This window comes from Neofelis nebulosa, chromosome 2, assembly GCF_028018385.1.
Source record: "Neofelis nebulosa isolate mNeoNeb1 chromosome 2, mNeoNeb1.pri, whole genome shotgun sequence".
Taxonomy (NCBI): domain Eukaryota; kingdom Metazoa; phylum Chordata; class Mammalia; order Carnivora; family Felidae; genus Neofelis; species Neofelis nebulosa.
Window position 1 is genome coordinate 90,539,286 of NC_080783.1, and position 26,830 is coordinate 90,566,115.

At 35.1% G+C, this 26,830-nt stretch overlaps 1 protein-coding gene across 3 annotated transcripts in view; it reads left to right on the plus strand.

Annotated features, from left to right (window-relative positions):
• LRP1B (LDL receptor related protein 1B) overlaps positions 1 to 26,830 on the plus strand; it is a 1,890,044-nt gene that overhangs the window by 1,799,565 nt on the left and 63,649 nt on the right. For all 3 annotated transcript variants that reach the window (XM_058715410.1, XM_058715409.1, XM_058715411.1), the window contains exons 83-84: positions 3,347 to 3,511; positions 17,812 to 17,973. In XM_058715410.1, the coding sequence (XP_058571393.1) occupies positions 3,347 to 3,511; positions 17,812 to 17,973 (327 nt within the window). The remainder of the gene's footprint in view (positions 1 to 3,346; positions 3,512 to 17,811; positions 17,974 to 26,830) is intronic.

A 26,830-nucleotide genomic window follows, 5' to 3' on the forward strand; every position in this document is an offset into this window, starting at 1 on the left:
ACTGTGTCTACCTGTATTAGAGACCCTTCAGAGAGAGATTAAGATTCTGCACAGAAGTATTCTACTAATGCCACCAATGTGACTTTACATCGATTCAGATGTTATCAGTGTTGTTTTTATGGTCAAGTTGCCTATACTTTTTGCTGTTTTCCCTATATAACTCGACATTAATATCTCTTCTACATAACACTCCTTTTTTCTTCTTTGCTTAGTGTAAATAATTTATCTAATAATCCACGTTTATTTATCCAGTAAGCCAACAAATATACAGGAAGAGGTTGGCCTGGGGTAGATCTGAGGTCGAGCTTTGTTTTAGGCCAAGATCTATCACTTAACTAATTTATGTGACCCTGCCTTCCCTTAGTCTCCATTTCTCCTGTATAAAATTAGATTAACAATAAATATTACTACTAGTTGTAGTAATAACCAATATTTTTAAGGTTTATGAGCAAAGCACAATGTAAGTATATGTATATTATTGTATTTAATTCCCCCGAGATCCCCAATGATAGTATTATCATTACCCCTATTTTTATAGATTAGGAAACTAAAGCATGGAGAGGCTCAGTTGATTGTCATCCCAAGGTGAACCTAGGCATTCTACACTCTTAACTGTCACACAGCACACCCCAGTGCCTCTATGTCACCTGTATTTTCCACGTCCAGAGTCACTGAAAATACTGGAAAGGACATATATAAACTGCCTAGTACCATGCTTTGCAAAAAGTAGGCACACAGCACTCTAAGATAAATCTATCATGAAGTAGGTAGGAAAATGAAGCAGGTTTTTCGCTATATTACATCACCAAATTTTATAGTTTTATGTTTAGAATGAGAAAGCATGTTTGTCTAACTATGCACTTATTCAAGATCTAAAACTTTTTTTTTTTTCAACATTTATTTATTTTTGGGACAGAGAGAGACAGAGCATGAACGGGGGAGGGGCAGAGAGAGAGGGAGATACAGAATCGGAAAGAGGCTCCAGGCTCCGAGCCATCGGCCCAGAGCCTGACACGGGGCTCGAACTCACGGACCGCGAGATCGTGACCTGGCTGAAGTCGGACGCCCAACCGACTGTGCCACCCAGGCGCCCCTAAGATCTAAAACTTTTTAAGAAATTTCAGTTTTACTCTTTCAGATCTGATTGAAAGACATGATTCCAGGTACCTCCTAAAAGCTCATTTTGTAATTTAAAAGAAAATCTTACATTTTAAATAATCAGAGTGTTAAAAATATTCATATTGGCCTCTATGCATATGAGTCTTGGTAGCAGACAGCTTGGACCACCTCATTTAAGAATATAAATAAGGAGATTTCAGAATTATTGATTGGTGTAGATAAATGCCAATTAATTTTTTCCTGACATTAACATTTGATACAGCCAAGTTTTCTGCTCCTTATAATTACTTGTCTTTCTCTAGCTGCTATTGTTAAATGATGAGACACTGAATATTTTTAATCTTCATGTAAGAAATTTGAAATTCAAATGCTACTCATTCTTGGAAAAGTATTCACCTGCTCTTTCCTATAGTTGATTATAATTGCTGGAGCTTGGCTTCTAGGAGTGATTTAGTTATTGGCAAAAGCAGCCTTCTTTTTCATTATAAAACTATTACAGTTAGGTTTTGAAACTCCACTTCTATTTCATCAAACAGTGTTATATTTTAAAATTTCTGTTGCCTACGAGGCCCATTGTAGAAATGCACTTGTCCTAACATGTAGAGATTTCGGCTTTTTTAAAAAATTTTTTAATGTTTATTTATTTTTGAGAGAGAGAGACAGAGTGTAAGCAGGGAAGGGGAAGAGAGAGAGAGGGAGACACAGAATCGGAAGTAGTCTGCAGCCTCTGAGCTGTCAGCACAGAGCCCAAAGTGGGGCTTGAACTCATGAACTGGGAGATCATGACCTGAGCTGAAATCGGATGCTTAACAGACTGAGCCACCCAGGCACCCCTAGATTTTGAATATCTATGTAGTTCACTTAGAACATTTACAGGTGAAAATGAACTCCCCACATAATAATCTTAACTGTGATCATAATGCCTTAAATATTTATCTTCACTGTTTACATTCACAGCTCCAATTAGGATCTTTTATGCTGAATGAATTAGAAATGTCTGGGTGAATTTTAAACTAAGAAAGCCTATAATTCCATTCTAGATCTTTCTTGAGAACTCAACCTCTATATTCAACTCTTTGCTTTACAATGAGGCAAGTCTCAGAATTGTCTAGTACAGCTGATAGTCTCTATTGATGACAATGGATATGATATTTGAATCTTCTTTTTTTTTAATTTGAAGTCACTGAGGTTCTTTACGGTGCTTTTATGATTATTGCAGTGATACATTAAAGCTTCTACTATGTATGGGCCAATATATCTTGAATAAGGAATACAGGCTATTTTGATTTGACCTTACTTCACTATAAAAGAGACATGACTCTAGTAGAAGACATATTCTAGAGCCGAATGCTTCTTACAGTGTTCTCAATCATTTGTGTTCCATTGGGCATTATGGCCTGCCCTAAGTAAAGCAGTGTTTCTAATGGAGCAAGGCCATGTTAGCACACATAGAAAAATAACCTGAAAAATTATTCCAAACCAATTCTTATCATAAATCAGACTCATCATATTTTTAAAAATAATTTTGCAACCCAAGGGAATGACTATCCTTTCTTATCCTCAACCAAAATGTATTAAGTAGACAGACGGTGCCTAATCATTTTCCATATGGAAATTTTACATATGGAAATGTCTCTGACACTGTTTTATCAACCTCTTTTACCAAATCTAAGTGACTTTTAGTTTTAAGTTGTTTATACATAGTTAATAAGGATGTATATCAAAGAATATACTTTCATTTAAATGTTTCTCTAGACCACAAATTATATGTGTGTGTGTATATATATATACATATGTATATATACTCTAAATTTATCCTCCATATTTTAGTTTGTTTAAATATCAAATAGTCCTAAAAATAGGCCATGTTTGCTTATATCACAAAGAAAATGCATTGCTTATAAAATATTATATTTTTAGGAAGTTTCAGTTTGTTTTGTTAAAGTTTTAATAGATATAAGAAACGATTGATAATTCTTTACACCTGAAGGATAACAGTTAATTCAATATTTGTATTCAACCTTCAACAGTGGTTAACATCTATTTCTCTGTTTTCAGGTAGTGTTTATACTATTTTGTTTCTTCTACTTTTATAGTAGAGGTATTTATTTGGAGAATTTTATTTAAAAAAGTAGATCCTAATATTTAATTTTTATTTATTTAAATTGTCCTTACTCTACCATCCATTGAATAGCATGCTAATTTGTACATTTCTTCTTATAACCAGATGATTCATGCAAACTGACTTGTGAAAATGGAGGAAGATGCCTTTTAAATGAGAAGGGTGATTTGAGGTGTCACTGTTGGCCTAGTTATTCAGGAGACAGATGTGAAGTCAATCACTGTAGCAACTACTGTCAAAATGGAGGAACTTGTATGCCATCAACACTGGGTAAATATGTGGATGTCACTGTATATTAAAATAATTTGCATTTTTCCTTATATGTGAAAAACATAAAGAAAATACTTAATGGTACAGATATAATTCCTGATGTCTTAATAAAGAATACATAAACACAAGTTAAATATAATTGTTAATTCACCACAATCAGTAGCGTTTGTTCTAAATTCAGTAGTGAAGTTCTAGTCACAAAATTAGCAATGGTACTGATCATTATCACGTGTTGAGTGCCTGCCATGTATCAGGGCTCAGTGTTCATAGATATTCTGATGCTGGCTTAGAATGATTAAGTAACACCAGTTTTATAAGCCTTATATGTTTGTCTCCAAAATCTGTTCTTCTTTATTTTAATTTTATTTAATTTTGATATTTCAAGGTAGAGATTTTTTTTTAATTTACTTAAATTCCAGTTAGTTAGCATTCAGGTGTACAATATAGTGATTCAACACTTCCATATAACACATGGTGCTCATCTCAACAAGTGCCCTCCTTAATCCCCATGCCTATTCCACCTTCCATTCACCTCCCCTCTGGTAACCATCAGTTTGTCCTTTATAGATAATAGCTTTTTCTTGATTTACCTCTCCCTCTTCCCCCCCGCCCCATTTGCTCCTTTGTTTTGTTTCTTAAATTCTACATATGAGTGAACTCATACGGTATTTATCTTTCTTGGACTGACTTCTTTCACTTAGCATAGTACTCTCTACCTCCACCCATGTTGTTGCAAATGGCAAAATTTCATTCTTTTTGTGGCTGAGTAATATTTCATTGTGTGTGTATATTACATCTTCTTTATCCATTCATCAGTCGATGGGCATTTGGGCTGTTTTCATAATTTGCCTAGTGTAGATAATACTCCTATTGTAGATAATACTGTAGATAATATTGTAGATAATACATTGGGATGCATGTATCCCTTTGAATTAGTAATTTTCTATTCTTTGGGGAAATATCCAGTAGTGCAATTGCTGTATTGTAGGGTAGTTCTATATTCAACTTTTTGAGAAACTGTTTTCCAGAGTGGCTGCACCAGTTTACATTCTCACCAACAGTGCAAGAGGGTTACCCTTTCTCCACATCCTCACCAACACCTTTGTATTTTGTGTTATTGATTTTAGCCATTCTGACAGGTGTAAGGTAATATCTCATTGTAATTTTGATTTGTATTTTCCGGATGATCAGTGATGTTGAGCATGTTTTCATGTGTCTGTTGTCCATCTTGATGTCTTATTTGGAAGAATGTGTTCTGCCCATTTTTTAGTTGGATTATTCATTTTTTGATATGGAAGGTTTTTTTTCTTAATGTTTATTTATTTATTGTGAGAGAGAGTGAGAGCAAGCAGTAGAGGGACAGAGAGAGGGAGAGAAAGAATCCCCAGCAGGCTTCACATTTTCAATGCAGAGCCCGACATGGGGCTTGAACTCACAAACTGAGATCATGACCTGAGTCAGAATCTAGAGTCAGATACTTAACTGACTGAGCCACCCAGGCACCCCTGGATGTTGAGTTTCAATAAGTTCTTTATAGGTTTTGGATACTAACCTTTCTCAGATATGTCCTTTGCAAATATCTTCTTCTATTCTGTAGGTTTCCTTTCAGTTTTGTTGATTGTTTCCTTCATATGCAGAAGCTTTTCTATTTTGATGAAATCTCAACAGTTTATCTTTGCTTTTGTTTCCCTGCCCTCAGGACACATATCTAGAAAGGAATTTCTGTGGCTGATAACAAATAGAGTACTGCTTGTGTTCTTCTCTAGGATTGTTATGTTTCATGTCTCACTTTTAGATCTTTAATCCATTTTGAATTTACTTTTGTGTATGGTATAAGAAAATGGTCCAGTTTCATTCTTTTACATGTTCTTTTTTAATTAAACAGTTTGCCTAATTCTAAACATCATTTGCTTTCGAAAATTAAATTAGGGGGACCTGGTTGGCTCAGTCAGTTAAGCGTCTGACTCTTGGTTTTGGCTCAGACCATAATCTCATGGTTCATGGGTTTGAGCCCTGCATCGGGCCCTGTGCTGACAGTGTGGGGCCTGCTTGGGATTCTCTCTTTCCTCTCTCTCTCTCTCTCTGCCCCTAGTCCACTCACAAGCTCTCTCTCCCAAAATAAATAAATTAAAAAAATTAAATTAAGTTAAATTAGGTTAAATTAAAAAATTAAATATCAATATACTATATCATTACACCTGATAGCATCATAATTCCTATCTCAAATTATAACTACTTTGTTGGTATTTTAATACAGTGTATAATATGCTTTGAAAATATCAGGTTACTACATGTTAAGATATACTTGAAATTCTTATTAAACTACGCAATAGCTGTGTTTGCAAAAAGGATTTTCTACAGTGCATAAGTGAACATTAAAACATATTTTTCTACTTAGTTCTATTATATTTAAAACATGTTCCCATGGGAAAAAATTAACCCCAATGCATAATAAAAATATAATTTGTAAATTCCAAAAATCAGTCTAAAAGACAGTATGCAACTATTAGAGTGCAATTTATGCACATTTAATTCTACTACAATAAATGCAAATTTAGTCAAATGGAAAATTAATCCATATGATCTTCACATCCCCTACACAGTTAATTTCTGTCTTACTGGGAATTCTCACTGCTTCTATTGCGTATTTTATTTTTTGAAGTATTTAGCATAATGCTAACTGAAAAGAGCCACATGAAGAAGCATTTTCAGTGGAGTTCAGAGGAACCAAACTGTTTCTGATTTGCATTCTAATAGTAAAAGCATTACTATTTCTTTAAATTTGCCTTTATGTCTACAAATATTTTTAACTTATGACTAATTGATAAGGTATTCTAACTACTTAATAGAATTCTGAAAAAAAATTCAGCAAGTTGATTGAAATAAAAAGGCACCAGATCTTACTACATATTTTCACTCTGCCTAGGAGAAGCTACTCCTTATGGTAGAGTATATTCCATTGTTGTGGGAGAAACTGTAGTACTGGGACCATCATTGAATATGCAAATGAAAATTGAATTAATGTGAAGTAAAAGGATATTAGGACACTGTAATTGTATTTTTGTAACACAGATACCATTTCTTTAGGGAAGAAGCTTTTCTTTTACAAATGAGTTGTATAAAGATTTTATAATTTGTTAATTTTCTCATTAAGATAATAAAAATTACTGGGTTACAACCAGATGATTTTCTTATATTTATCTTTAGAACTATTTAAGCCAAAAAGAGTTTGGTACTCCAGACTATGAATATCTACTCAACCAGCAATGGATCCACAAGGACAAATCTCTATTGATTTTGCTGTCCTGTTAATGGATCCCAAACTACATGTGGATACAGCACAACTTTTAGTGTTTGATTCAAATCATTTGTCCAGATCTCGCTGTATTCTTAGTACATGTATTTTATCTTTGCACCCAGATAGAGTATTAGATCTTGATTTACATAGATAACATGTTCAAAAAAATTATTTTTCAAATTAGTTATATAAATGAGTCCTTATATGAATTCAGCTTGAGATATGGCCATGAAGTTTATTGTCTTATAGCATCTAATTATTTATAATAATATCATATCCAAATAAGTCATCTACAAAGCGTTTTTTACTTTTAAAAATATGGGTTTATAAAAACATTGTTTACTATTATAGACTGTAGAACCTCATTATCTCCACACAAATGTTAATTTGTTAAATAAATCCCAGTGGGCAATTCATGGATTTATTCATTGTTGGTTTACTTACAGTTAAGCCTTTTGGCAAATTCCTATGTGGACACTATATGACTAGGGTTTGGGGCAGCTTTAATTAAAATGTATAAGTTTATGACAGTTGTATAGAACTGTAATAATTGAACAAAGGAAATGTCACCAGTTAATTAAAAGCACACATCTGAGAGGCATAATTAAAATTTTGCATCTAGGAACGAGTTTTTCCTCATTCCTTAAGTTGTTTTTTTTTGAAAGAGAGAAAGCTAAAAATAAAATATATGAACTATATTCATATAGAAAAGTACTATAAAATGAAATCGTTTGACATTGATTATATCAGCAAGGGTGCATGTAGTTCATTTCTATGACCTCATAGGAGGAAATTAAGATAAAGTTTCCCTTGAGCAAAATAATGGAAATGAGAGTAAAGAATTGAATTTTTCAATCATTCTATTATAGAAAATAAAGAATAATTTAAGAATGTTTCTCATCATGGATATAATGAGGGTATTTATGTCATTAAATATATTTATATATTTACAATTAATCTTCACTTTTATAAATATTTATAATCTAAGGTATGTTGATGCTGTTTGGTATTTTCCTTACTCTTATAAGTCTATTATTTAAAATTTCAGTGTTCATATCAAAATGAATCAAGGTTTTCTACACAGCTGATTTAGAGTAATAGAGCAAGAGAGTTTGTAAATTTGGGGCAATATAGCCAAATATTCCCACTCATACAGTTTGGAGTTATGCAGAAGGGAAAGCAGTTTTTAATTTGGGAAGTTTGAAAATACATAAAAGCAGGACTGGCTAGGCAAAGGAGTGACAATACAATTTTCTATAGTAGATAACATTTGTAATGAATATCTTAAATGAATATGAAAAGAAGAAGCAAAAACTCTGCTTGAGCCTTCTCTGTAACCACATCTGTGGACTTGGGCAATGAATGATTTTGTCCCCACAACTGAAACAGGAGTAAAGAGGAGTAAGGAAAGGCGGTGGGGGGTGGGGGAGGGGGGAGATTCTTCTCACTATGTCTTCCTGCAACAGGCAGGGGCTTTATAATTGTAAGCAAGTAGACGGTGAGACTTTCCTTTCTCATTCATTCAGGCTCTTTGTGTTCAGGACACTGGCCCCAATATGAAGGTAGCATAGATGATGGCACTGCCATCAAATATTGGCTGCCCTAAAAGTGTTCTCTCCAAGTGTTCTCTCTCCCAGTTAAGCTAGGAACTTTTGGATACCCTGAAAACATCATGGGAGTAGTGACAAAACATGAACACTGATGTGTCTCAAGTCACATCTGTACCTAGGACATGGAGTACACAACCACCTAATTAACATCATGATAAAGGGTACGCATGCCCACCTTTAACTGCCCATCTTTGTTTTTCTTTCACTTTTACTTATATGAGAGCAAGTTTTCATTTAAATTAAGCTTGATGTCCTAGCTTCCTCAACATAAATATTGTTTATATTTAGGGAATGCTGAGAGCTGGATATTTGGTCCTACTTGCTTTTTTAAGAATCCAAGAGAATATTAAGTTGAAAATGTAAAATCGAAAACATAAAATAGTGCATATAATGTTAACAAATATGTGACATAGAAAGACATAGCTATGATAAATCAAGTAGGAAAAAAAACCCAGAAAGCATAATGAGCAAATGACAGAAGACAAGTCTTACACATACACGCAAACATAGAAAAAAGGAAGATAAGAGGAAAAAGAGGGAGGAGGAGTTTGGAGAGGACAAAGCACAGGAGCCCAGTCGCACACACGTGAAACCAGCATCCTCAAATCACTCTAAGAAGAAAATGTTCAGGGTAAAAATCTTGACGCAGGTAATTTGAAAACACTCATCAAGGGTTTTAAAAATTTTCTGTGTTCTTTAATTAACTAATGTCAGTTTTATAAACATATCCCAAGGATTATATAATGATAAAAAACAAAATATTTAGAAGTGAAGATGTTCAATATACTGTTATTTATAATGTAAAATTAGAGATAGAAACCTGAGTTCAAATAGTATGTAAAACATACCTAAAAGATGAATGTTATATGATAAATAAAACCAGAATTGTGGAATATATAATAATACAGGAAAATATTCATATTGTACTGTATTGTATTTTTATCGAAGTATGGTTGGCACACAGTGTTACATTAATTTAATGTGTACAACTGAGTGATTTGGCAACTCTATACGTTATGCTAAGCTCATCACAAGTGTAGCTACCATCTGTTACCATACAGTGCTATTAAGGTATCATTGACCATATTCCCAGTGCTGGTACCTTTCATCCCCATGACTTATTCATTCCATAACTGGTAGCCCGTACCTCCCACTCCCCTGCACCCATTTTGCCCATTCCCTAACCCCTCCCCTGTGGCAACCACCAGTTTATTCTATGGGTCAACTCTTTATATATGTTTGTTTGGGTTTTTAGATTCCATATATAAGTGGGATCATATGGAATTTTTCTTTCTCTATCTGAATTATTTCACTTAGCATAGTACCCTTTGGGTCCATCCATGTCATCACAGTGGCAAGATCTCATTCTTTTTCATGGCTGAATAATCTTCCATTGTACATACATATCATATGTATCCTATTTTTATTTACCTATCCACAGACACTTAGATTACTTCCATATATGGGCTAGTATAAATAATGCTGCATCACTAATCATCAGGTAAATGCAAATCAAAACCACAACGAGATACCACCTCACACCAGTCAGAATAGCTAGTACCAAAAAAAAACAAGAAATAACAAATGTTAGCAAGGATATGGAGAAAAGGGAACCCTCATGCACTGTTGGTAGGAATGAAAATTAGTGTAACCACTATAGAAAATGGTATTTTGAGGTTTCTCAAAAATTAAAAATAGAAACATCATAAGATCCAGTAATTCACATTGCATTTTGAAGTTAAAAAGGACAAGAAGTGGCTATATGAGTCCAAAATGGAAAAAATGTGTACGTAAAGTGTCTATATAAGGAAATAGATCCTTCTCTGTATGTATCTATTTTCTAAGTTCCCCAAGTAACATGCATTGCTGTTAGAAAGTAATAAAGTAATAATTATTATTATTGCTGATCACGGTAATTAATATATATTAGACTGCTTATGAGTGGCGGGTGCTGTTCTCAGTCCTTGCACCTTCTCAAAAAACCTGTGAGAGACTGAAAGTAAGATTCTCTCTAATTCTGCTGCTGACTGTATGAAGCACAGTTACTGGTTCATTTGGACCACATGGTGGGAGCAGTACTAAGCTATTCAGTCTTATGACTTTCTAAGCTAATCTCGGATGGTTTGAGTTGGCTTCCTTCTATTCACAGAAAGGACAAAAATAGTTCAGTTTCATTTTCACAAAGCTGGCTGAAAACGAACTTTCCAGAGGTATAAATAGATTGTGACCTATAATTTGAAACATGTCAGAATATATTAAGTAGTACTGGGAGGGCGCTAGGTAAAGTCCACAGTTTTTCCTTTTCTTTTTCAGGTTTGGTGAATAGTTCTCTGTAATCTTTATGATGCTTAAGACAACTCGACAGCTATAGTCAACTTACTAAAATTATGTATAAATGGGCACTCACTTTCAGTGCAGGAAAACATTAAATAAAGTGGAAAAGTAGAATGTCAAATCTCTTTATCAAAAAGAGTAGCAATTTTTTGGGGCGCCCGGGTGGCGCAGTCGGTTAAGCGTCCGACTTCAGCCAGGTCACGATCTCGCGGTCCGTGAGTTTGAGCCCCGCGTCAGGCTCTGGGTTGATGGCTCAGAGCCTGGAGCCTGTTTCCGATTCTGTGTCTCCCTCTCTCTCTGCCCCTTCCCCGTTCATGCTCTGTCTCTCTCTGTCCCAAAAATAAATAAAAAATGTTGAAAAAAAAATTTAAAAAAAAAAAAAAAAAACAAAAAGAGTAGCAATTTTTTAAAGCATTCAAAACTTTTATTGAATCTAAGTCAGAAGTGAAGACAGATTTCACAAAGCAGAGTAGTCTTGGGGGTAAGAGGTCAGGAGAAGAACTTTCTGATAGCAATCTAGTATCCAACTAAATAATGCTGTAGTGACTTATTTCCCAACTTACTATTTTTATCCTATATAAAAGAACAAGAATGTGGGTTTTGTTCAAATACTAAAGATGTTGTGAGTAAAGAGCATGTAACTTTTAATTTTTTTAATGTTTATTTATTTATTTTGAGAGACAGGGAGAGAGAGAGAGAGAGAGAAAATGAGTAGGGGAGAGGCAAGGAGAGAGGGGGAGAGAGGATCCCAAGCAGGCTCCACACTCAGCACAGAGCCTGACTCAGGGCTCAGTCTCACAAGTGTGAGATCATGACCTAAGCTGAAATCAAGAGTCAGATGCTTAACCGATTGAGCCACCCAGGTACCCCAAGAGTATGTAACTTTTAGAGAGTATTTTCATAGAATATTAAATGTAAATATTTGTAAATACATTCTGCAGTTTAAATGTCAATTAAATGCTATTACTTAGACTCAATGTGTTTATCAGACTATTTGAACTAAACAGTGACTGTATACATAGAAGACCAGTAGGTAGAAAACATTACAACCAGGGATAAAAATTTACAAGCACCAGACTTACTCAACCAGTACCAAATCAAACAGTATAAGAGGCAAGGTTCACACTGACAAATGAGTATGAATTCAAATAAATTGCTTAGAAAGAGAACTGACTAGTGATGCTCACTAGCAGGTATCTACCTCTCAGAAATAATAAACGCTGTCACTGTCTCATAGGAAGCTCACATGTAATTACTTTTGCTAGCATTTCTTCATGGTAATCAACCACACATTTTCAAGCATTATGTGTATATGAAAAAAAAGGGTAATGATTTATTTGTCCAATATTGAGCAGAGAAGTAATTTTGCCTGCTTAAAGTCATACAATATTGATTAAATTGCACTGATGAGTAGCATCTTTATAATCAGCTTAAAAACCGTTTATTAAATAAATCTAGCTTTTAAAGACAGACACCAGTATTACATCATGTTACTGAAAAATGCCAACAGATCACCTTTTTTTTAATGTTTATTCATTTTTGAGAAACAGAGAGAGACAGACTGTGAGCGGGGCAATGGGCAGAGAGAGGGAGACACAGAATCCAAAGTAGGCTCCAGGCTCTGAGCAGTCAGCCCAGAGCCCGATGCAGGACTCGAACTCATGAACCGCGAGATCATGACCTGAGCTGAAGTCAGGAGCTTAACCGACTGAGCAACCCAGGTGCCCCCAACAGATCACCTTTATGATATTCAGATACAAATATATGCTTTTGAGCATCTTTATTGATATTTATTCATATATTATTTGACTCAAAGCTACACAGCAAATTTTACTCTAAAGTTATTAGCAATCAAATAGCGATTTCTATATGGAATATATATTCAGTAATTGTAATATTTTAGAAAATATTTATATTAGTGACTACTACATTTTGAATGCTTCATAAATGCCAAGAACTCTGGCAAATTTCCTAGATGTATTACCTTATTTAATGCTTATCACTCTGTAATGTCTACATTGTGGCATTTTTCAGATGTGAACTAGAGTGGTTAAGAAAACTAGAATCCAAGAAACTAGATTGTTCCTGATTCAGTGCTCAAAGACATTACCTATTATCAATGACAATAAGCAATATTGTCTGCCCATATCAGAGAAAGAGGCCGGCTATGACTATATAACTAAAAGTAACGTATAGTCAAATAGGCACATTTATCTAGAGGTAAACTATACCCAAATCCTATAAAGTTAATGCTCATTTAACAAGGAATAATGATAAATCATTGTGATATCCATGTGGTTGCCTATATAATAGAAAAGATTCAGTTTTTGTTAAATACTTTAAAACATTATTTTGAACTAATATATAGGTTGGGTAATGGGCATGTTATTTTCAAAAGAATACATATGGAAAATAATGTGTATGGGGATTCCATATGTAGTTTTTTAATAAAGGAATATGTACTCAGTTGAATTTAAATAATAACATTTGTTGATAATTTATTTAACAATAATAGTAATATTAATACCAATACCACCACTACTACTAAGAGTAGTAATAATAATATAATAATATGAATAATTAATATATGTTAACAATAATATTAATACTAATGGTAGTAATAATGATACCACCGCTACTAATTGAATACTTGCTGTATGGCAGACATTGTGCCATGTGGTTTACCAGCACATAGTAGGCATTACTATCACCAGTTTACAGAATGAGATGCAAAATGAGATCTAGTGAGGAAAGCTAAGTTTTCCAAAAACACACAATTAATAAATATCTAATAGGATTTGATTTCCAGGTCTGCCTAATACCAAAAAACAAACTAACAAATAATTTAACTTTGTACCAAATTTATTTAGTTTCTGTTAATTATTCTTATGAACTATTTCTGAATCAGTCATCTTTACTGAGACTAGTTTTGGTATGGAAGGATCTTGCAAGGCCAGTGAAGTTTAAAGAACTCTGTTAAAATCTAAGACATTTCCATTTTTCTTGTGAGCAATCCAATCTTTAGTTGTGTCAATGAGTATTCCTTAATAATATTTATTATTGATTATAGGTATTTAATGCCTTTAGTTATATTTTCACTGTATTTAACATTAGTTACTATTGGTTATCCAGTTAAATTTGAACAGTTTATTATTTATTTACCTTGTTGCATGAAAATTTGCTGGAACATTTTAGAGAATATATGCAACCAGTTCCCATTTATTTATGAATAGCAGATAAATTAACAATAAATTAATGGAGCAAATAAACTAAGCTCCATTTATTGTATACAGCTAGTAAGGCACTTTGCTAGCATATCGTGTCATGTTGGACTTGAGTATGGAGCAGACCTACCACTGAGAGAACCTAGTCTACAGAAATCTACAGAACCTATGCTACCAGAACAATGTTTGTGAGAAGAATTTTCTCCCCTGTGGGTCCTACTGAGCATCCAGAGACATGCTCGAGACATACGACAAAGACTGAGAATGAAGTTCTGTCATTTAGAAGGGACAATGAGCCTAGCATCAGAAAAATGAGCCTGAAGCATTCAGATAGAGAGACAAATATTGAAGCCATGAAATTGTATTGTATCACCAAAAAGAAGTTTGGAAGAACATATTTTAAGACCCAGAATGAGAAAACATAAAGGCAATTGAAAAGGACAGTTACAGAAAAAGGGAAATCAACAATAGCAGTATTTTAGAAACCAAGCAGAGATAGAAATTTTAAGAGTAGATGTGTAATAAAAACTTTAAAAAAATAAATTTCAAAAATAAAATGTGTAAAATTATGGAGAACATTTGAGAAGGATGATTAAAAAGAAATCAGTGGATTCAGTGATTAAGAGATCAGAGATAAGCTTTGCAAGAGGACATAAATATACAGTAAAGACAACACCACACATTAACATCTCGATTCCTAAACCTTTCTTTCTGCTAGGGAATCAGAATTCATTTATGTGAGCAATACATACATATTGGAAGGTCTGGCTTCTCTTCTGAAATAACGAAGCATGTTGAGAAAGTAAAGAGAGAAAGTTTGAAAATGTTGGAGTCTGAGAGTGAGGTTGATGGAGAATTTCTGCTTTATCCCATCGCTGCCATACAAATTCAAATTTAACTTTGTCTTAAATAGATGAGATAAAATGCGTAATTTAAGACAGTTTTCCAAAAGATTTTCTTAGAATGTTACAGTGTTTTTTTTAGGACACTGTTCCAAAGTCATACTTCTATATGGTGAATCTCATTCAGTAGAAACAACAACAACAACAGTAATAAACAATTAGAACTAAAGTGTCACTGAGTATTTTCTATGTGCCTAGAACTTTTAGAAATGCTTTGCATATATAATCTCATTTATTTTCTCTGATTCTACACAACAACCCTATGAGAAAGGTACTATTATTATCCCCATTTTTGCATAGAGGAAATGAGAAGTGACGCCCATGGTCCCACAACCAGTAATTGGCACAGATAGTGTATATCCAGGCAGTCTGACAACCCACACTTTTAAGCCCTGAATGCTATACAAACCAGACAGATTAGAGCCAACAAACTGAACCTCCCCTTCCTTCCTCAGGTTAATTGATGCTTTGATTACACTACCCTTGTAGGCTGTCAACTCCCAAGCTCCCTGGATGCATCACTGCTGTAAATCTATACCTTAGTCATTGTAACAGCACTGTTGCCTTTTCAAATGCCAAAATCAAATTGAGCTACCTAAAAAATATCTATAAATGAATCCAATGCAACTTGTTAGGATGCACACAGAGAGATTCATGAGTATATTAGATGGAGCCCATTATAAAATTCTGTGACAGAAAGTTCGTTTCCCATCAGCAATCAAAAGATCTGCTGCATCAACACAGTTTCAAGTTGTTGGTGTTCCCCTGAATATGAAGATTTCTCTTGTCAAAAAGAAATCTTCTTTTTAAAGGAAAAGAAGAGCCTTTTCAAAATAATTCAGCCAGAATCTAAATGATTTGAGGCATATGCCAGGGAAGAGGGTTTAGGGAACCTGGCCACTGCCCTAGTTGACATGAAAGCATGATGTCATTCTCTCAGTGACTGGGACAGAGAAGTTTTCAAATGCCATAGTGGGTTGCATTTGTTTCCTTTAAACTCCTATTATTTTAATGTTCTTCACTCTTAATTTAAAAAAAACTAAAAAATAATGTAGAAAAACATAAATCTACAGTGTTTAAGTCCTACCATCATAGGACCCTTTTTTCTGATTGTTCTATGCGTTTTGATTGCTCCTATATTTTCTGTGCTGTTTGTTTCACCTTTAGTTCATGCTAATTTGTGTTCCTGTTTATATGTTCTGTTTCTCTGTAAGGCATTCACTGGTTCTTACTGATGAAGAGAAATTACTTCTTTTGTTCAGGGCTTTCATTTTCCTTAGTAACTGTTCCAACAATTCTCTGTCCTCTTCATCTTCAAGCACTATTCATTCTCTTGTTGTGTCTATTTTTTATCCATTATTGTTCCCATGAAGAAATTTTGTCTATATGTAAGTATCAACTGGAAAATTCACTACCATTATAAGAAAAATATTTACCTAAAAGTTTTAAAGCCATTTTCTGGGAATGGTAAACATGATGTTACTCAGCTTTCAATGTACATACAATTTACCTTGTTTCTCAACCTATTAATAGGCGTTTATCTGCCACCAAACTAATCACATTTATAAACAACTTTTAAAGCAATGCTACTCACCATAAAAATATATATAACTTTCTTCATTGAGAAGCAGTAGCTTCAAGCATGTTTAAGTATATGGAGCACTTTCAAAGCAAAATAAATAAATGTGGAAGCTTGATTTATTTATTCTCTTGGAAAGGAGGGTGCATTTTATTTTAGAGACATTTTATTCACTTACGAATGCTTTTCAAAAAAAATGTAGAATGTAGAATCTATGGCAATAGAGAAAACTTATATCATTTTCACAGTTCAAGTCTTAATCCTTATCTCATACATTTTTATGACCATTCTAATTATGCCTCATGCCTACAAAGGTGAGAGAGGAGATGGTTGGATAGTCTCTAATGCTAGTCAACTGACATTTCTGAGTCCTAGTTAATTCAGATCTATACCTGAATTTCTTTTTTATTCCCTTTCATGTTATTTCTTTACATTTGCACAACCTCTCAACTTCATTCTTTGCCCATTACAAATGAGAGCCATTATTTCATTTTGTTTTCCTTAATCTCTCCTACAGAGCTAGTTCTGTCCTCCATTTTCCACTTCGTCCTTGATGAAGGCAGTTAGAGAGACTCATTCCTGATATAAGTTAACTGTGTTATGTTCCAAACACCTTAAAGGATCGTTCACCTTTTCTTCTGAAGTTCGTTCTTACAGAGCAAATAAAAATATCCATAGATGGTCCATTAGATTTGCTCTTGTGTGCTGTTAACATTAGGCTTTAAATCATCTTTCCAGACTGCAAGTAACAGTACTTTCCCATGAATAAAAGTATCAAAATGAAATAAAATAGGACTTAATAAGTGCTTATATACTAAATACAGTATGTATATTGACATCAACTAAAATTACTAATTACATAAATATTATAGAAGGCATGCCCACTTTAAACTTTTAAAAATATTTATTTATAAATCTAAGCTCATGCCTTACCAGTGGTAGTACATGATGATTGAATACTGAGAAATAGGATTGTTTCCATTTCATATTCTAATAGCTAATATAAACTGTATCAAAAATAATTTAAAAAGCAAAATGGACATGATGAGAAAGGTATAAAGAATAACACAAGTACTTCAGAAAATACTACACCTGTATAAATGTGTAATTAATCATAAAATGCACTCTGGTTGTTTTACCTGAGGTGAACCTGCCTTATCTTCTATGCTGGGCTCTACTGAAACATGGGAACATTGACACCCACAGAGGTCATGTTATTGCCTAAATTCACAGATGAAGTAGTGGACAAACCTTGAACGGAATCCTGGCTTCCTGTTTCTTACCTAGTGAGGATTCCATGAAAACAATTTCAGTCAAATAATTTCCTTTTTGTTATGTTTTCTTTTCCAACAGGAAGACCCACCTGCAGCTGTGCACTGGGGTTCACTGGACCAAACTGCGGGAAGACCGTCTGTGAGGATTTCTGTCAAAATGGAGGAGCCTGCAGTGTCACTGCCGGCAACCAGCCCTCCTGCCACTGCCAGCCTGAGCACACTGGAGACAGATGCCAGTACTGTAAGTGAGAGTGACTCCCACAACACAGTCTGATAGCATGCTTTCATGTTTACATTAAGTAACTTTCTTATCTCTATTTTCCCTCCATCCTCTCAATTTCAACAACCCCCTATTTTTCAGGGTCACTCCCTCCATCACCCCAACTCTCAACAATTATTTACATTGTTTCTCATCCTTCTCATTTTAAAGATTCTGTTTCTTCCTTCCCTACCTTAGACTCCATAAACCATCACTGTAATCGTCCCCTTGTATATACCCTCAATTTCCTTTTTCTTTCTTCCCCTTCTATTACACTTTCCTAGAAAATTGTAACCATGGTTAAATCCAATTCTCCGTCTGTTCTGAACTGGTGTCCCACTGCTGGATGCAACGGAAGAAGAACACGTAATCATACAGACTGGTCTCACCTGAGATTTTATCACTAATTTCAAATGGGCACTTACTATGGCTTCTAGTATTTTGCTAATATATCAACTCTCCTAGATGTCTATGTCAAATCTTCATCTTTCTCCTCAAACTTCCAATAGCTGTTCCCCAAGTTTATCCTCAGCTCAGGAACTTACTATCTTTTTTAAAAAATATATTTATTTTTTCAGAGAGAAAGAGAACGTGCTTATGCCTGTGAAGTGGGGGAGGGGCAAAGGGAGAGGGAGAGAGAATCTTAAGCAGACTCCATGCCCAGCCTGATGCAGGACTGGATCTCTGACTGTGAGATCATGCCCTGAGCTGAAATCAAGAGTCAGACTGAAAGAGCCACCCAGGCACTCCCGGAATTTGCTTTCTATTTCATTGATCAAAATAGAATCTATCTAGAGAGAACTACCACAAGCTCTCACCATCACATCCCTCAGACTACTTTATCTTATATCCATGTACTCTGTCTTATGAGCAGGAACCCCATACTATGTCTAATGCTATGCTATCCACTCATACATTAAATCCCTTTTAGCTACTCATAGACACATCTCTTACAACTGTCCCCTTTTAATCAGTATATTCCTCTCTCCCTAGCTCTTCCTTGAATATCTCATTCTACCCACATCTTGCCTTGTGCCCACATCTCATTCTACCCACAACTTTATTTCCCTGCTTATTTTTTTTTTACCCTCATTACTATCCAAAATAGAAGCATTATTCTAACAAGTTGTTATATGCTACAGTTCCCTATTTTTCTTTTGACCTCATCTCTGTCAGGTTTTTATCTTCACTATTTTGCTGAAATATCTTTCATCAGACAAGTTAATTAATTTATTTTATTGTCATCCATGTTCTCATATCCAATGGCCAATTATCAATTCTTATCTTACCCCACATTCAGCAGTTAATCACTCCCTAGTTAAAAAATGGCCATTTCTTTACATTTGCCACTCTCTTGTTTCCACTCCCATTTTACTGGCTGCTTCTTTTCACCGTCTTTGGCTGGTTCCTCCTCATCTCTCTGACCTTTAAACATTGGAGCAGCTGATGACTGTACTTATGCCCCATTTTTTTCTCAAAAACACTCATTCCTTGAGCCTGTGACTCAAAGGAACACTTTCATAAACAGTTTTAAAAATGCACTTTCCCAAACATCACCTCCAAAGATTCTGATTCTGTTAGGCTGCAATATTATTTACAGTTTTCCACATGTGTCACATATGTGACCAAAATTGAGACCTACTACCTAGAGAATTTCAACTAATTGTATGATTTTTAATATCGTCCAGATACAAATGATTCCAAATGTATATCTCTGGCTAAACTTATCTCCTGAATTCCAGATTTTTATACCTAAGTATCTATTGGACACTTTGAGCTGGCTCTAAATTAACTTGATTTTCTTACTCAAACTTACTTCTACCACAGTTTTCCCTATGTCTATAAAAGGAAACATGATTCAGGTGCAAAAATCTTGGATTCATTTTTTTTAATTTAATCTAACCCACTATATTAACTTTTTAAAGATTTTTATATTTATTTTAATTCCAGTATAGTTAATGTACCGTGTCATATTAGTTTCAGGTGTACAATATAGTAATTCAACAATCCCATCCGTCACCCAGTGCTCATCACCATAAGTGTACTCCTTAATCATCTTAATCCATCATCTATTTTGGATTTATTCTTGACTGCTCTCTTTGTTTACACCTCAGTTTCTTTCTCACTTTTTTTTCCTGTAAGACATACCCAGAATTTGAGTGCTTCTCACTAGCTCCATCCCCACTGCCTTCATCAAAACTACTGGCATTTCTTACCTGGATTATTACTAACTGATCTCCATGTTTTCTCTCTGTACCCTCTCTACCTAGTCTCAAAAGAGTAGCCACAGCTGTATGTTGTATTCATAATAAAAAGAATGGTTTTTTATATCAATCACATTTACTGAGATCTTTCTAAATCCAGGCACTCTTGTAGTTACTTCTTTTTTGACATTAATTCTAATAGCCCATTTAATCCCACTAATGAACTAGGTGTTGTCTTTATTCTCATTTTACAGAGGAGGCTACTGAGGAGGCACAAAGAGCCTCCTGAAGATGGCACAATTAGTAAATGGGAGGGCCAGGAATCTCCCACAGGCAATCCAACCCTTAAAGTTACTCAATGTTCTGGCCCCAGACAGTTTGATATCTGTTCAAACCCTCACAGAGAGTAGCCTAGGTCTCTGGTCATGGTAGGAAGTACATGGAACAGCATTGAATCAAGCAATATACACTGACTGAATTTGAGAAGCAAAGACAATATTAAATATGTTCTCTCTGGTGTTACAGTGTGCGGGGGGCACTTCTGCTGTAGCAAAGGGAAAAAATTTGGTTTCAAATTGGTGTTTCCTTTTCTAAGTATATTCTTTTCTTCCTTTTTTTTTAAGTTTATTTATTTATTTTGAGAGGTTGGGGAGGGGGGGAAGCAAAGAGAGAGGGATAGAGAATCCCAAGCAGGCTCCTCACTGTCAGCATGGGCTGGAACTCATGAACCGTGGATCATGACCTGAGCCAAAATCAAGAGTCAGATGTTTAACTGACTGAGCCATCCAGGTGCCCCTAAATGTATATTCTGCTCCTGTAGACTAGCCTCTTGACATATATAGATGCCACTACCCTCAGCCAATGCTCTTTTCACATTGCTTACCTAATTTATCTCTCAAATGATGTTTCACAGGCCAGCAGAGTTTATCTGGCAAAAACAGTCCAGTCATATGCAGGTATCCCCACTCACATATTGTTTAAGGTCTTCATCGCTCTCCCCTCCCTCTTGTTCCTCTCAACCTAGCAGAATATTTCAGCACAACTTCCACTTACTGACTCATGAGCTTTTTCTTTTCAGTTCCAATATTCTCACAACCCTGAAAGATTTCCAAGTGAACCAGGGACATCGCCAACTATTATTCTGCATAATGCAGACCCTCATTACTATCCAGATTATTTTTGCAGCCTCTCCTTTACTCTAGTAAAGGAGAACTTATCATGCTTCTCCACATGTCAGTTCCCCTGGCATTGTGACTTTCTCCTGGTATTCTCTTCCTCTGGAATGGACTTTCCTTGGATTCTTCCTCACCTTCATCTTTCCATGCAAAATTCTATCTTTCTGTCCCCATCCAGTTTAAAGGGCATTTCCTTTTTGAAGTTGTTCACATCTACCCTCAGTTTGAACGAATCCCTTTCTCTTCTGAATTTTCAAGTCACTACTTCTTTACCTCTGTCTGTTTCTATTCACTTTTATCTGATATTATTGTTAATTGTGTGCATTCCTCCTATTTGTCTAAGATGACCTCTTTGAAATTACACCCAACAACGGCATTTGTCGAATAAATAAATAATCATAGATAAATAAATGAAAGCAGTTTGGAGACGAGTTAATAAAGAACAATCAACTGAATGTACAAGAGCTACATTTAATCAGGGTACAACCATCTGGTATTTTTCTGTGCAGCTTTTCTCTGTTCCCAATTGGTCCATCATCATAGGATGCCGATCTTTTTCTTTAATTAAAAAAAATTTTAAGAAGCATTGCCATTTTTTATTCTCTTTGATCTAACTTAAAAAATTGCTATGTGGCCATCGTTATAGCAATTTGGTTTCTTAAAAAGAATAAATTCCGTTAGCATATATTTTAATTGGCAACTTAATGGAATCACAGTCTGAGGTAGCCTGATGCATTATAAAAGGCTGCATTATCATTTTATTATCACTATTAGCAGTCATAGCACTTCCCACCTTTTACTGCAAAGCACTTATTAAAATTAACCAATTAATCCTTAGACAGAGGTTAAATAACTTGCTCAAGGTCCCAAAGTAGTAATATTATAGTCAGAATCGGACCCCAGGAGTTGTTGATCAAGATGTCAACAAACATTCCTGCAGTATGGTGATGCTGTTCTTTGGCAGCAAAATAAGTCTGTGGACAGTGTCATTAAAATGATAAATCCAGCAGCTGACAAAAGCATAATAAATTGAGGATCTATTATATGTGAGTCGGCAAGGTTCAGCGGACCTGGTATTCTGTCAAAATTGTATCTTGCGTATACACAAAATCTTCTCTCCAGAAATGAAGGAATGACAGAATGGTTCATTACAGTGCCTAATTAAAGGTCCATTAGTGGGAGGTAAAACATCAGTTCTTAGTTGTGCTGAGTAAAAACATTTCACAATTCTAATGGCAATATAAAATCCTGAGGTCTAAATGGAAATTAATTTTAACAGCAGCACTCAGGGAGGAGAGACAGAGATAAATAATGGCAAAGTAAAATTAAGTATTCTTTAAGTAAGTTGTTTAAGAACAAATACAGCTCCATTTTGTGCAGATCTGGAGCAAGGATTTCTAGGATAAATCAAAAAAATTATAAGCATGGCATTTTGCATTTAAATCTAGATGTTAAATATGAGGTTATTAGTAATTAAATAGTGATAATATTAAGACAAAAGGGCCAATGAGGGCCAGCTCAAATCTGTGTCTAAGAGCTGGGTGTTAAAATCAAATAGCAATCTGTTTGTCCTCTCATTGATATTTTTAATCAGTAATATGCTTGGAGAACCATTATAATTTCAGTTACCGTTCAGTTTATTAGAAATACACATGTAGGGGGCCCCTGGGTAGCTCAGTTGGTGAAGCATCTGATTCTTAACTCTTGTTGAGCCCCATGTAGGGCTCTGCGCTGACAGAGTAGAGCCTGCTTAGGATTCTCATTCTCTCTCTCCCTTTCCCTCTTTCTCTGCCCCTCACCCACTGGTGGACTCACTCTCTCCCTCTCAAAATAAATAAATAAACTTAAAAAAAAAGAAAGAAAGCAATATACCTTTATGGTTTATTCCCATTGGTTCCAATAAATACAGACATTAAGTACGAGCTCAAGTTTATAAAATTAGGAATACTCAGTAATCCAACCATTTCATCTATTGTAACTGGTTTTAGAACTGTAGTCTATCAAGTACCTTATAAAAGTTATAAAGCATAGATGTTGTCAACCACATGTGATGACATCATGGGATTATTTTTACCATTTGCTTTGCAGAGCAATTTTGTTTCACTAGTCAATTGGTCAGTGAATATGTTTGGTGTTCACCATGGGCCTGTCACTGTTAGGCACTGCAAAAAGAGCTGTGTCAGAGATATCTCTTGCCCTCAAAGGGTTTAGAAGCTAATGTGTGATTCCAAAAATGATATGAGTTATGTTATAAGTTAGGTTAATGAAATACAGTGGCTAGCAGAATCCAGGAAAGAATACAGAAGAATACAGAATTCAGCCTGTAGAAAGATTTCAGCCTTCTAGAAAGATTTCTAGAAGGAAGTGACATGTAAGCTGAGGCCAAAAGAAAGAAGAAGCTAACCAGATGAAGAGAAGCAGTGAGTGGAATAGAATTTACAAAAGCCCAGAGGGGAAAGACTTTTTCTTTTTTTTTTTTTTTTTTTAATTTTTTTTCAACGTTTTTTATTTATTTTTGGGACAGAGAGAGACAGAGCATGAACAGGGGAGGGGCAGAGAGAGAGGGAGACACAGAATCGGAAACAGGCTCCAGGCTCCGAGCCATCAGCCCAGAGCCTGATGCGGGGCTCGAACTCACGGACCGCGAGATCGTGACCTGGCTGAAGTCGGACGCTTAACCGACTGCGCCACCCAGGCGCCCCGGGAAAGACTTTTTCTATTTATCTTTTCTGTTTCTATTTGATTTTCCTAGGGGAGGGTCACCAAGGGAAATAATAAATCATTGAAAACGTATAATGTATAGGTCACAGAGAAATGTGGTGCTATACATTATTTTATGTAATATATGAACATCTGATGTTTTACCAGATTCTCATACAACCCTGTGAAGTTAGTATTATTAGTCTAGTTTTACAATTGCCAAAAATGAGATTAAGCCATTCTCCCTAATCTGCTCCATTAAAGAACATAGGAGCCATAATTTGTACCCTTGTGGGTCTGCCTCCAAAAGTAGCTTCTTCTGTTGTATTTTCCTGTCACCTGATATCCTGACCATTCTGCTACATCTTTTTAGGCTCATTATGAGAACATTCAAAGCTCATGTCACTCACGGGTTGCCAGTTTCTACGCCAATGAAAACAGGTGTTAATAAGAATTTTAATCTGGAGTTGATTAAACCAATGGCAAGCCCAAACAGAAGAGACCAAAGGATTTTAATAACGACCAGGAAAATAGAATAAAATGTTTTCAGTTGTCCCTGTTAGTATGAAGGACAATTAGAACTAAGCCTAGAATGCTAGGAAAGGATCATGAGAAACTAGCTATTTCTTAATTATGAGAACTAGCTATTTCTTAAGTGTGCAAGTATTCACGATTCTTAGAGGATTCACAACTAGAGTGACAAAGTAATTTGGAGCTTGGGCTAAGGGTCCCCTGATTCTTTTTCTCTTGGTGAGAAGACAAGCACTGCCTTTATTCAGGCCTCTTGCCTGGATTACTACAGTGCATTCACTGCCCTATTCTTTCTTCCAACCCTGGAAACCCATTCGTTGTCTCTAAAATGTGCCCCTTTATGGGACACCTGGGTGGCTCAGTAGGTTAAGTGTCTGACTTCAACTCAGGTCGTATCTCCCAGTCCATGGGTTTGAACCCTGCATCGAGCTCTGTGCCTCCAGCTCAGAGCCTGGAACCTGCTTCAGATTCTCTCTGCCCTTCCCCCACTCACACTCTGTCTCTCTCTCTCTCTCTCTCTCTCTCTCTGTCTCTCAAAAATAAATAAACAATAAAAATAGTAAAAATATAAAAAGTAAAATGTGCCCCTTTACACATGGGCTCCTCAATGTCTCTAACCTCTCTAGTCCTCCTACTTTGTCTTCTTAACCTGCCTTTGCCCTAGGACACCCAGCACTTCTCTTTGACATTTTCACCCTGGGTTTATATCATCATTCATGTTCTTGACTCTCTACCCCCCTAGAATATGAAACAGGCCGTGATGTTATGCATACCTCATCAATCTTGGGGTTTAATTCAGTGCTTGGACTTAGGTATGTGAATAAATGTAAACAAAGTAGAAAGGGCTTATTTCCTGCCAGCCAGGCCCATTTTTTGTCTGTGCTCTGACAAGATTCCACTTACAAAAGTTCTAGGCCACCTTTACTGAGCAGCTGATTAAGACATGAATTCCGTGAGAAACTTTGTGCTTGTGTTTTCAGCTTGAAAAAAAAATAGTGTAAAAATAGAATTAAGTTTGAATTAATCAGTGTAAAGGAAAATAAATACATTTCTTTTCTCATGTGACTATGATAGAAGAATAGTAAGCTGGGTTGGGTAATGTAATAATTTCATTGTCTTATTCTGCATGGTTTAGAGGAAGTTGTCAGAATTAGAGAAATATTACTGAAGATAATTTTACCTATTATAAAACTGGAATTATTCAAAACAGATATTTACTATTACTGTTATGCCATCATTTGGAAATATAAAAATAATAAGAGGGAAAAGATTTAGGGATGATGTGCATATATAAAAAAGAATTTATTGGAAACTGAGGTAATTTTTTCCAAGCAGATATTATGTCATACGTGAGTCAAAATACATGTTCTGATTATTAAAATTAATTTATTCAACAGATTATATTGAACACTTATGGGTATTATTTATAGTTTGAGGCATTGGGGACTTATCAGTATAAAGGCTCTTTGAAGATACTTGCCCCATAATTTTTGGTGAATAAAAAAACCAGTGGCATATCTTTGTAGATTAAAAGCCAGACACAGCTGCACTTAAACTTCCATAGTCAAAAAGGATCACAGATCAGAAATGGACTTTATTTCATGTCCTTAAGAAGCATACCATTATTATTTTATGCAATTGTTTCAAATTCCAATAACATGTTTGTATAGTGAAATATGGATAAACTTTTATCTCTATGCCATGTAACTTAGACTTGGGATATTACTAATTATGTTTAATAATTTCAGTAACTATTATTTAAAAAAATCTTTTATTTAAGAATGCTTAATTGCTTTTTCTGGCAACATAGCAGTAACTTTTTCTATGCCGGGTTCATTTGATTTTGAGACAACTCTAATCTCATAATACTCTTAAAACAGTATTCTTCACCCAGTAATCAGGCCAAGTTTAGATAGTTTAATCTTCTACTTTTATGCTATATTAGAGCTACTGATAAGTATTTACCCTTCTTTTTCCAACTTAAGGAAGAATATTATTACAAAATAATATGAAAGATAATGAAACGCAGCCTCAAAGCTGCTTATTGAAAGGTTGAAAATAACATGTCACACATACGTAATGGTTACTAAGTGTCTAAAGAGGGATTTATATTGAATTAAACTGAACATGCCCAATTGGGAACCCTCAAAAAGGAAGAAAAGAAGGGAGGTAGGGAGGAAGGGAGGGGAGGAAAGGTTGGAGGGAGGGAAAGAAGGCAGGCAGGCAGGC